The sequence below is a fragment of the Trichomycterus rosablanca genome, chromosome 13, assembly GCF_030014385.1.
Source record: "Trichomycterus rosablanca isolate fTriRos1 chromosome 13, fTriRos1.hap1, whole genome shotgun sequence".
Lineage (NCBI taxonomy): Eukaryota > Metazoa > Chordata > Actinopteri > Siluriformes > Trichomycteridae > Trichomycterus > Trichomycterus rosablanca.
The window spans coordinates 17,259,156-17,271,913 of NC_086000.1; the positions used below are offsets into that span (position 1 = coordinate 17,259,156).

Consider the following 12,758-nt stretch of genomic DNA (forward strand, 5'->3'; position numbering starts at 1 on the left):
TTTGATTAAGGAAATTACTACTTTAATTGTAGATTTTAACGATTAAAGATTTAATATTTAATATTACATTGTCCAAGCCTGTTGTCCTGACATTGAGAAGTAAGCAACGGAATGTCACGTGACATATCTAACTATTATAAATGCAGACCAATTATATATTTACCCCTAATTATACAATTATATCAGTTTAAATAGGCCAAATACAGCAACAAAGCAGATAGCACATTCCACTGGCTGCTAATGGAGCGCACCCTTTGGTATGTTTTTATAAGGCCATGAGTCACTGTAGAAGCCAACACCCTCTGTTTCAAACATAAAATTACAACAAGAAAAAAATCATTAAATGCAATCTAGTGACAGCTCAGTGGTTAGGGTACTGGACTAGTAATCAAAAGGTTGCCGGTTCAAGCCTCACCACCACCAAGTTGCCACTGTTGGGCCCCTGAGCAAGGCCCTTAACCCAATTAACCAATTGCTCAAGATTGTGTTCAGTCATAATAGTAAGTCGCTTTGGATAATAGCGTCTGCTAAATGCCGTAAATGTAAAAAACCAAAAGACAAAGGAAATGTGTGCTGTGATCAGATAAGCCCATCAGTTTAGCAAAAAAACTGGATTGATCAAAAACTGTTATCAAGTTATTTGTGCCAAAGATGAACGGTATGTCCTGGTATGGGGTTACATCAGTGCCCATGACATGGCTAATTTGCATACATGTGAAAGTAGCATTTCTGTAGAGGCGTATATTTGGATTTTGGATAGACACATCAAGGTGACATCTTTTCCTGCAAAGTCTGTGTTTATTTTAGCAAGACAACATCAGGCCTCATTCTGTATATAATACAACAGTGTGGCTTCATAGACAGAGAGTGCACATGCCAGATTGGTCTATTAAAATGTGTGGCACATCATGTAAAGGAGAATCAGACAACGGCAAACACAGGCTGTTGAGAAGCTAAAGTTTCATAAAAATGGAGCAAAAATTAATTCCACTTTTAAAACAACAATTAATGTCCTCAGTAGTAGGTGGTGCTACCATGCCTCTCTCTCAGCTTTTTTGGAGTGTGTTCCAGGCTTCAGTTTCTAAATGTGTTTATATTTACAAACTACAATAAAGTTGATCAGTGAAAACACTGGAAATCACTTCCATTTTGGCAGTTAAATAAAGATTCAGGATAATCACAGATTCTTCATTTTATTTCATTTTACAAAACGTCCCAACTTTTCTGGAAATAAGATCTGTAAAATGTAGTGTTCAAAAAGCCCAATGTGTTAAATTTTGACCTTCCAAAGAAGCAGAAATTGTGGTGAACAATGCCACATCACAAAACCTCTTACTGCTAGTGTTTCACAAGGTGACCACTCCAATGAAATGTCTTGCAATGAAAATCACACACACAGATACAAAGTTGATTAAAACTATAGGTTCATCAAGACTTAAGGCTTAAACCAAGACTTAACCAAATTATAATTTCATTAAAGGTTGACACAAAAGTATTTCTTGTAGGACACACTGGATGTTTAAAACAAACATTCCGCCAACAGGAAACAGTCTAAACTTTTATTACAAGCTGCATTTTTGGACATTAATATTTTAAAGTAACATAAAAGAGGAACCATTACATATTATTTTTTCCTGTTATTTTACTAATATAAATGTTCTCAAACACATCAGAGGTCCTAAGTGGATCAACAGAAGAGCATTGCCCTGTTGTCCAGAAAGTGTGACAGTATCATTACAGGTCGCAACAGTCTAAGCAAAAGTGGTCCTACTTTTTGGGTAAGTATGGCATTTCTGTCTTCCTTTTAAGCAAAACCATTCCCAGCCAATCTTAGGTGCATTTGAGCTCATGGAAGGTTGGCAAAGTGAATGCCATCCTTCAAGTATGTTATGCATTATAATATTACATGAGCTGCTGTTTAAAATGACAGTAACTTCAGATCTCTTGGACAAACATGTTAGACACTTACATTCCCAAATTGGTTTCTGTTGTGTGATAGGGTGGAAATTGGCAATGACTAAACTGAGGAAGGATGATGTGTGTTTAAACTGTGAAATACATACCATGGGAACATATCGCAGTGAGTTTAAGCTCAATGGCATGTAAAATGTGATTCCAATATCAAACAAGTGCAAAAGAATAGATTCATTACAGGAGTATCTGTATTCTGAATGTGTTACAAATACTGGCTGTGGCGCTAAGCTCTTTGTGAAGACATGACAGTGACCAAAAGTATGCAATGCATGGCTTTTATCAACCTTGTTATTAGCCAGATCATAAAAAATGACATAAATAGAGGGCTTTACTTGATATGAAAATAGGATAAACACAATCAATATTTATATACAAAACATGCATACATTGACCATAATAAATTTCTCTTACTCAACAAAGCCATATTTTTACTGGTAGATAATAAAGTGGAGCATTCATTTTAACACCAAATAAGGCTTGAGAAACCACAGTGAAGATAAAGATGGAAGGAGACCAAGACAACTGCAGTGTAAAACAGATTCCTCATCACGTTACATCAGTATGGTCTAAACGTACATGACCATTTAAAGCAGAAATCACTGACATGTTCACAGAAGATAAACAGAGTGAAATAACCAAGCAGCCGAAACTAACCACTCCAAACTGCTTATAATAAATCCTGTTCATTAAACCCCACAGTAAGCAAAGATTATTAAAGCCATACAAGCTTTTCTCGATCTCATTTTCTGAGTAATCTGATAACCTGCTGATTCTAATCCAATCCCTACAGACACACACACAAGAATCAAGAGTCAATAGTAAGTGATTCAGTGTAATTGAAATGAAGCTTCTATCTATGCCTATAAAGCTTTAGTGGGAGGAGCTGTGGTGTTTTAGCTCCTCAGTGCTGCCAGTCTAGATTGCATTTCCTCAATGTCCTCCTCTTCATCCTCTGATGCTGCTGTAGCACCGCGTGGCTCTGGCTCAGGAAGAGCATCTGTGACTTTACTGGGAGCTTTTCCAAGAGCTCCTAATAGAAACCAAAACAAAAATGCTGCATTAGATTGTTATAAATAAGTTTTTTATTATTCTGTCCATCACAATTAAGTACTTTTACTGGCAAACAATTACACAACAACAACAAAAAACTAGAAAAAGGACATCACTGTGATGCCATTGTATCTGTAGAGAGAAATTAACTTCCAAGAAATAATGTAATGACTTTTGTTTGTACTTTTACCAAATGTTCCCTTAGAGGAGTAACTCATAGCAAATAGAAATGCAAACAACAGAATCTCTATAGATAGGAATACTGGTACGTTACCTGCTGTAATCTCAAAGAGGATCTTATCAACCTCAGCCTCTGCTGCTTCCTCCATTTCCTCATCCTCCATGCCCTCAAATGTGTCTTCCAGCATCTCTTCTATAATACCAGCCTAGACAACATGAATTACCTACATTAGGGATAACAAAGCCACTTAGAACTGTAAATGGCATATACATTTTCTGGTGGATGAATGATGTACCAAAAGTGGCTTTATGCAAAACGTCACTACACATAACCCATACATTCTCCAATCATGCGTACTGGCATTGGGTCCTATAAAATTAGTTTTAAATATATGCTTTAATTACGAACTGGAATAAAGAGCAAACCTAGTGGATAGCAAATTGTCTAATGAACAGGCACACAGTATGGACAAAAAAATTGGGACACACATTCTAATGACTAATTTTACACCTTTCAGCCACAACAATTAAGAGGTGTAAAAGATTCATTATATAAAGACAAATATTATGCTTTCAACTTTGCAGCAACAGGCTCTTTCCTGTTCCAACATTGCTGGACCCCTCTGCACAAAGCAAAGTCTATAAAGACATAAAAAAGCTTTGTTTAAAGAAACTCCAGTGGCCTGCGCAGAGCCCTGACCTCAGCCTCACGAAACAGCTTTGGAATGAACTGGAACATCAAGTGAGCCTTTACAAAGACCACAAAGAGATCACTCTAATTCAAGATGGGCTAGTCAGCATTTTTAAGAACAGTGATGACTTTTCAGTTGGATAGGGCATTACAAAACCTACAGTACAGTTACTATTTGACTATTGTGCCATCTTGAGCTAGTCACCCTTTCCTTTAAGTTAATGTGCTCTCAATGCCTGTAATCTATTGCATGTGTGGTAAATACTGGCTACTCTAACTTCTGTTTTAATTGGCACAAATGGCAGCTGCAGAAATCAATGTTCAGCCTTTATTTTTGTACAAAATATTATTTATTTGTCCAAAATATAGGCTTGTTTTTTTCTATCAGATGCAGGCTACACAGCCTACTTTTATTTTTTGTACTGATAAGTCTATATATATAATGTGAACAGTGTTATTTCTAGTACTGTCATATCCATACCTAGCCATCTCACTTCTGTCTGGATTGATAGAAGAACAGAAGGACAGACAGATGGACAGGCATGCAGGATTGAGCAATGGCTTGAAGTACCAGGTGATCAGAAACACATGTTTTCATGAACTCTGATCTTCCTTTCCCTAATTTTGATTCATTTAAGTAATTGAAGGGATGAGGCAAATTACATTTCTGTGAGATACCTATCTGTGGCTTTTGTAAGGTCAGGCAAGTGACCCTACAAAAAATCATGAATACCTAATTAATATGTAGGATCTCATGCTTGATGTCTTATTTTTATAAGTTGCATGCCCATCTTAAGTCAAAGATTCAGACCTTCATCATCTCTTTTGAAAGTTCCCTCATGGTAGCCTGGATCTCTGGAACTTTAACCAGGCTCTGCATGGCCTTCATGACTTCTGTGCTTTTCTGCAATGCACCGGCTATTCTTAGTACAGCTGTTAGAACATAAAAAGTCATCAAGTTACTGTTGCTGAAAGATTTTTTGACAATACATTTTATCAATATACTGTAGCTAAATCGTATAAACCGATAAACCATGTCAATATAATATGTAGAATACTCACACAACTGATTCTTCATACTTAGAAGCACTGAGTTCATTTGAGCTTTGGATGCATAAAGTTTGTTGACTGCCTTCTTTGACTGTATCATCTCTTTGGCAAGAATGATGCATACATCCTTTTGTCCTTTTTTAGCTGCATCTTTGATCGATCTCTTAACCTTCTCCTCCTCTCTCTGTATATCTTCATAGTGGTAAAATGTTACATGTAAATATACAGGAAATGCTTAATCCAAGTACTGACTAAAGCAGCATATAGAAACCAATAAACTGAGGTAAATTCAGATTATTATTTAGTCAATAATATTTAACATTAATTCTTTTTCATGGAGCTGCATTACATTTCTTGTTTTAAAAACTTACCTCGGATTTGCCTGTCCATAACTCGCATTTCCTTTCGTATTTTTAATGACCATTCATTGACCTATGTAGGAAAGAAAAAAAATCAACGTAATGTACTACAGCAATGGCATATTATCCACTCTGAAACAACAATAATATTATGACAACAGCTAAAATTACAGCTTTCAAGGATTAAACAATAAACAGAAGAAAAAAAAAAACTAAAGATTGCACTATTCTCTGACTGCAGTCTTCTTTTGAATCACAGTGGTGTCATATAATTGACATTATTTACATGTAATGTAAAATTTTATTTCCCTGCTACCAAGATAATGTTACATTACAATCTTGTTAGGTGTCGTCCGGAAGCAGATTTCTTGTGTTATTGTGTCTAATTTGATCTTGAGCACTTTGCACAGCTGAAGATAGTCTTCTGTCTGGGTGGCCATTCCCAAAAATTAAAAACACCCAGTTTTTTTTTTATTCTTGTTCCACCAAACTTGGCACTATGAAGTCAAGCAGATAGCTTTCTGAAGACATGCCAAACCCAGATTTATCAAACTGTCCAACTGAAAAGCTTGACTTGTTACCACAATGGTGATGTGCTCTTTACGATTTAAACCAACACATTGCATTGTGCATGTTGTTCTTAGGCTTGTGCCCAGATGCTTGGTCATGTGGATGCTGCTTCCAGGGGATGTTTGGCAGTTAGTGTTCTGCCATTGAAGACTGCCATTTTTGTATGTTGTATCCTTAAACTTTTATGAGTTTTAGCTGTTCCTCAGGCTTTTTTGGCTGTTTTATTTCACAACAATGTCTGATCTTGGATGTGTGTTTCACTTCGCAATTACAGTACTTACAGCTAACCATGGCAGTTCTAGCATGTCTAAATAACAATGATAAAACGTGACCGCTCTTTATTATGATTTCTTCTGCTACCAGTCATGTTATGGACACTGATTGTCTGTTTGATGCTTAAATGCACCTACTGATTAAGTGTTTGTATACTTTTGAGCGTGTATCGTATCTGTAATAAGAACATAAGCATAGCACACTGGTGCTGAGTAAGTTTGGGTTTAAGTGCTGCAGTACGAGGGTTGGAACTGTGAGTGTTGTGTTACCACTGAGCACTTTAACGCTCTGTGCCCGTCAGTCAGTTAGCTTAGCAATGTTAGCTAACTGATCAACGATTAGTTATTACAAAGTAATTAACATTCACATTGTCCAGTCTATCTAAATAATTTACATTATAGTCTGTCTGTAACATTAACTTTTAATAATACTCAAAAGTGTAGTTTATATATCTAACTAAGGTAAGCTAGCCACACTAGCATACGACCTGACAAGCTAGCTGACGCTTCACATCGGAAACTTTACACTCACTGTTCAATCTGTGATAAATAATTCAGTCATCTACCCACCAGATCTTTGGGAGGTTTATCTGATGTTTTACCGAACAGTCCCATTCTGAACGTGTAGCTCGATCAAGCAGCACTGCCCAGAAATCTACCAAAACAAAACATCACTTCACTTCCCCATTCCAAACAAGCTACGTCAACCTTCTGACATCACGTGCGGTCCCAAAGCTCATCCCACTCATGTTCAGAGTAAAAGTACATAGAGAGAGTTACACACAGCACACGCAGCTTTACTTCACTTATACACATGTACAGAGTAAAAGTACATAGAGTTACACACAGCACACGCAGCTTTACTTCACTTATACACATGTACAGAGTAAAAGTACATAGAGAGAGTTACACAGCACACGCAGCTTTACTTCACTTATACACATGTACAGAGTAAAAGTACATAGAGAGAGTTACACACAGCACACGCAGCTTTACTTCACTTATACACATGTACAGAGTAAAAGTACATAGAGAGAGTTACACACAGCACACGCAGCTTTACTTCACTTATACACATGTACAGAGTAAAAGTACATAGAGAGAGTTACAGCACACGCAGCTTTACTTCACTTATACACATACAAGACTGAATTACTCTTCGATTTCTTCCTTTTGTTAATTTTTACTTAGGTCTTCTACATGAATTGTTAGACTATATTCGAATTACAATGTGTATAAAATGTGCTGTGCATGTTCAAAGAAAATTTCAGTCCTTACATTGAACTTTCAGTAAAGCACTGGATTCATTTTAATATCCTCACATTTACAAATGTTCAGATGCCACAGCTTATTATTATTATTATTATTATTATTATTATTATTTTGGGTTGCTATGATCATCATATGGTATTATTATTACTATAAGTAGTAGTAGTATACAGTGTTGTTATAGTTATAATTATAATCATCATAATATTAGAAAATTAGTAATAATATTATTAATATAATTATTTGAATATATGGTGTTATTATTGTTATTATTAATACTTGTTATTCTTATTATTCATAGTAGTAAAAATGTTTATCTGGTGTTCTTCTTTATATTATTGTTATTGTTATTATTATTATTTAGGGTTGCTATGATCATCATATAATATTATTATTACTATAAGAAGTAGTAGTAAATTAAAATCATCATAATAATATTAAAACATTAGTAATAATATTATTAATATAATTATTTGAATATACAGTGTATCACAAAAGTGAGTACACCCCTCACATTTCTGCAAATATTTCATTATATCTTTTCATGGGACAACACTATAGACATGAAACTTGGATATAACTTAGAGTAGTCAGTGTACAGCTTGTATAGCAGTGTAGATTTACTGTCTTCTGAAAATAACTCAACACACAGCCATTAATGTCTAAATAGCTGGCAACATAAGTGAGTACACCCCACAGTGAACATGTCCAAATTGTGCCCAAATGTGTCGTTGTCCCTCCCTGGTGTCATGTGTCAAGGTCCCAGGTGTAAATGGGGAGCAGGGCTGTTAAATTTGGTGTTTTGGGTACAATTCTCTCATACTGGCCACTGGATATTCAACATGGCACCTCATGGCAAAGAACTCTCTGAGGATGTGAGAAATAGAATTGTTGCTCTCCACAAAGATGGCCTGGGCTATAAGAAGACTGAAACACCCTGAAACTGAGCTACAGCATGGTGGCCAAGGTCATACAGCGGTTTTCCAGGACAGGTTCCACTTGGAACAGGCTTCGCCAGGGTCGACCAAAGAAGTTGAGTCCACGTGTTCGGCGTCATATCCAGAGGTCGGCTTTAAAAAATAGACACATGAGTGCTGCCAGCATTGCTGCAGAGGTTGAAGACGTGGGAGGTCAGCCTGTCAGTGCTCAGACCATACGCCGCACACTGCATCAACTCGGTCTGCATGGTCGTCATCCCAGAAGGAAGCTGGCGCACAAGAAAGCCCGCAAACAGTTTGCTGAAGACAAGCAGTCCAAGAACATGGATTATTGGAATGCCCTGTGGTCTGACGAGACCAAGATAAACTTGTTTGGCTCAGATGGTGTCCAGCATGTGTGGCAGCGCCCTGGTGAGAAGTACCAAGACAACTGTATCTTGCCTACAGTCAAGCATGGTGGTGGTAGCATCATGGTCTTGGGCTGCATGAGTGTTGCTGGCACTGGGGAGCTGCAGTTCATTGAGGGAAACATGAATTCCAACATGTACTGTGACATTCTGAAACAGAGCATGATCCCCTCCCTTCGAAAACTGTTTCGAAAGCAGTTTTCCAACAGGATAACGACCCCAAACACAACCTCCAGATGACAACTGCCTTGCTGAGGAAGCTGAAGGTAAAGGTGATGGACTAAACCCAATTGAGCACCTGTGGCGCATCCTCAAGTGGAAGGTGGAGGAGTTCAAGGTGTCTAACATCCACCAGCTCCGTGATGTCATCATGGAGGAGTGGAAGAGGATTCCAGTAGCAACCTGTGCAGCTCTGGTGAATTCCATGCCCAGGAGGGTTAAGGCAGTGCTGGATAATAATGGTGGTTACACAAAATATTGACACTTTGGGCACAATTTGGACATGTTCACTGTGGGGTGTACTCACTTATGTTGCCAGCCATTTAGACATTAATGGCTGTGTGTTGAGTTATTTTCAGAAGACAGTAAATCTACACTGCTATACAAGTTGTACACTGACTACTCTAACTTATATCCAAGTTTTATTTCTATAGTGTTGTCCCATGAAAAGATATAATAAAATATTTGCAGAAATGTGAGGGGTGTACTCACTTTTGTGATACACTGTATGGTGTTATTATTGTTATTATTAATTCTTGTTATTCTTATTATTCATAGTAGTAAAAATGTTTTATATAGTGTTATTCTTTATATTATTGTTAATATGATTATTATTATAATACCATACCATAATTATTATAAAGTGTGTTGTTATTATTATTATCTTACTAGGTAATTGTCCCTGCTTTAAATAAGTGAGTAAGAAAATGTGGGCATGTGTGTTCTTCTGTGATGATTTGGCACCATAGTGTATTTCTTTGCCCCCAGTGTTTCTGGGTGTCATCAACGTGACCCTGACAAGGATGAAGTGGTTATAAACAAACAACCTCAAGTGAAAACAAATGTACTGTTTCAATATTTAGACATTAAAACACATTTTAAAACCAGGTGGGAGAAATATGTAAGCTATAAAATTTAGCAATAAATGCGAAGTGAATATTTTCTCTGAGAGCTTTTAGTATTATTCATGCTGATTTGCTGGTTTCCTTGAACCATTGTCCTGTTGACCTATTAAGTTCAAAATTCAAATACATTCATATATTGTAATAATATCTAATTGTAATCAACATAGCGACATAGATTATAAATTTGTTAGTGCAAAAGGTTTGATTATTACAATTTTACATTATTCTTCATTAGTGATTAAGATTGAATCCAGCTGGTGACTTCTCTATGCCCAAATACATAGGGCTAGTTTCTCTCGCCAAAGCCATAAGGAACAATCAGTCAGTTACTTTATGCTGATAGGAAATGTATCTAGATGGTCAAATAAAATAATATGAACTATTAAAAGCAGGTCTGTCATTAGTGTAAAGTCAAGTGAGCATGACATCCCAGTGGGATTAGAAGCTGCAGTACAAAATCGAAACAAATAAGCCTGACATTAGTTTGTTGCTGATTATGTGTTTTGGTGGTTCTTGAATTGGGGCGGAACGGTGGATCGGTGGGTAGCACTGTCGCCTTACAGCAAGAAGGTCCTGGATTTGATTCCTAATGGTCTGGGTCCTTTCTGTGTGGATGTTGTATGTTTTCTCCATGTCTGAGTGGTTTTCCTCCCACAGCCCAAAGACATGCAGTCAGGTTCATTGGAGTGTGTGTGTGTGTGTGTGTGTGTGTGTGTGTCCTGTGATGGACTGGCAACCTGTCCAGGATGTTTCCTACCTTTCATTGAGTGAATGCGGCCAACTGCAACCCTGACTAGGATAAAGGATAAATCCTTTCTGTGTGGATGTTGTATGTTTTCTTCCTGTCTGAGTGGTTTTCCTCCCACAGCCCAAAGACATGCAGTCAGGTTCATTGGAGTGTGTGTGTGTGTGTGTGTGTGTGTGTGTGTGTGTGTGTGTGTGTGTGTTTGTGTGTGTGTGTGTGTGTGTGTGTGTGTCCTGTGATGGACTGGCAACCTGTCCAGGATGTTTCCTACCTTTCATTGAGTGAATGCGACCAACTGCAACCCTGACTAGGATAAAGCTTTTGTACAACAGACAATGAATTAATAAATAGTTCTTGAATTACGTCTGACCATCCAGACAGCGTTCATTAAGCCATAAGACAGTTTGAGATACAGTTATTAATTATTATTATTATTATTATAGGTGTTGTGTGTTACAATTTGTTGTAAAAATGTATTAATGTTTTTTGTATATATATATATACAGGGGTTGGACAAAATAACTGAAACACCTGTCATTTTAGTGTGGGAGGTTTCATGGCTAAATTGGACCAGTCTGGTGGCCAATCTTCATTAATTGCACATTGCACCAGTAAGAGCAGAGTGTGAAGGTTCAATTAGCAGGGTAAGAGCACAGTTTTGCTCAAAATATTGCAATGCACACAACATTATGGGTGACATACCAGAGTTCAAAAGAGGACAAATTGTTGGTGCACGTCTTGCTGGCGCATCTGTGACCAAGACAGCAAGTCTTTGTGATGTATCAAGAGCCACGGTATCCAGGGTAATGTCAGCATACCACCAAGAAGGACAAACCACATCCAACAGGATTAACTGTGGACGCAAGAGGAAGCTGTCTGAAAGGGATGTTCGGGTGCTAACCCGGATTGTATCCAAAAAACATAAAACCACGGCTACCCAAATCACGGCAGAATTAAATGTGCACCTCAACTCTCCTGTTTCCACCAGAACTGTCCGTCGGGAGCTCCACAGGGTCAATATACACGGCCGGGCTGCTATAGCCAAACCTTTGGTCACTCGTGCCAATGCCAAACGTCGGTTTCAATGGTGCAAGGAGCGCAAATCTTGGGCTGTGGACAATGTGAAACATGTATTGTTCTCTGATGAGTCCACCTTTACTGTTTTCCCCACATCCGGGAGAGTTACGGTGTGGAGAAGCCCCAAAGAAGCGTACCACCCAGACTGTTGCATGCCCAGAGTAAAGCATGGGGGTGGATCAGTGATGGTTTGGGCTGCCATATAATGGCATTCCCTTGGCCCAATACTTGTGCTAGATGGGCACGTCACTGCCAAGGACTACCGAACCATTCTGGAGGACCATGTGCATCCAATGGCGGTGCCGTGTATCAGGATGACAATGCACCAATACACACAGCAAGACTGGTGAAAGATTGGTTTGATGAACATGAAAGTGAAGTTGAACATCTCCCATGGCCTGCACAGTCACCAGATCTAAATATTATTGAGCCACTTTGGGGTGTTTTGGAGAAGCGAGTCAGGAAACGTTTTCCTCCACCAGCATCACGTAGTGACCTGGCCACTATCCTGCAAGAAGAATGGCTTAAAATCCCTCTGACCACTGTGCAGGACTTGTATATGTCATTTCCAAGACGAATTGACGCTGTATTGGCCGCAAAAGGAGGCCCTACACCATACTAATAAATTATTGTGGTCTAAAACCAGGTGTTTCAGTTATTTTGTCCAACCCCTGTATATATATATATGTTTTAGATGTTTTTGGGGATGTTTTATAATTGGTGGCTGCTCTGCACGATTATCTCTGATGACGTAGGCTGCTGCCTGTGCTAAGAGCTTCTAGATGTTTCGTGCTTATCTGTAGCTCTGCACCAATCCCGCTGCCCTACTCCAGCCACTGTCCAATAAAATACCACACAGGGCGGTGTTTACTCTATTCCAATGCGCAATTTTACCGTAATACCGGCCGCAAACACCAGTGGAGGCTGCGAGAATGCAGTAAAAGCGTCCTGATTCAGGGTTACACTGGACTGAAGGGCTGGCGTTATATAATAGCTAGCTAGCTCGGTTTGAAACGCACTGTGAAGGTGGTCACGCATTTTAGAGTAGCGCT

The 12,758-nt window shown here is 38.3% G+C and overlaps 1 protein-coding gene across 1 annotated transcript; it reads right to left on the minus strand.

The window, feature by feature from the left end:
- Positions 1-1,176: 1,176 nt before the first annotated feature.
- chmp3 (charged multivesicular body protein 3) lies at positions 1,177-6,828 on the minus strand. The gene is made up of 6 exons (XM_063007351.1): positions 6,717-6,828; positions 5,317-5,377; positions 4,958-5,137; positions 4,707-4,828; positions 3,299-3,410; positions 1,177-3,004 (listed from the first exon to the last, which is right to left on the minus strand). The coding sequence occupies exons 1-6, from the start codon at positions 6,759-6,761 to the stop codon at positions 2,868-2,870; spliced, it is 657 nt and encodes a 218-aa protein (XP_062863421.1). The 5' UTR covers positions 6,762-6,828; the 3' UTR covers positions 1,177-2,867.
- Positions 6,829-12,758: the final 5,930 nt, after the last annotated feature.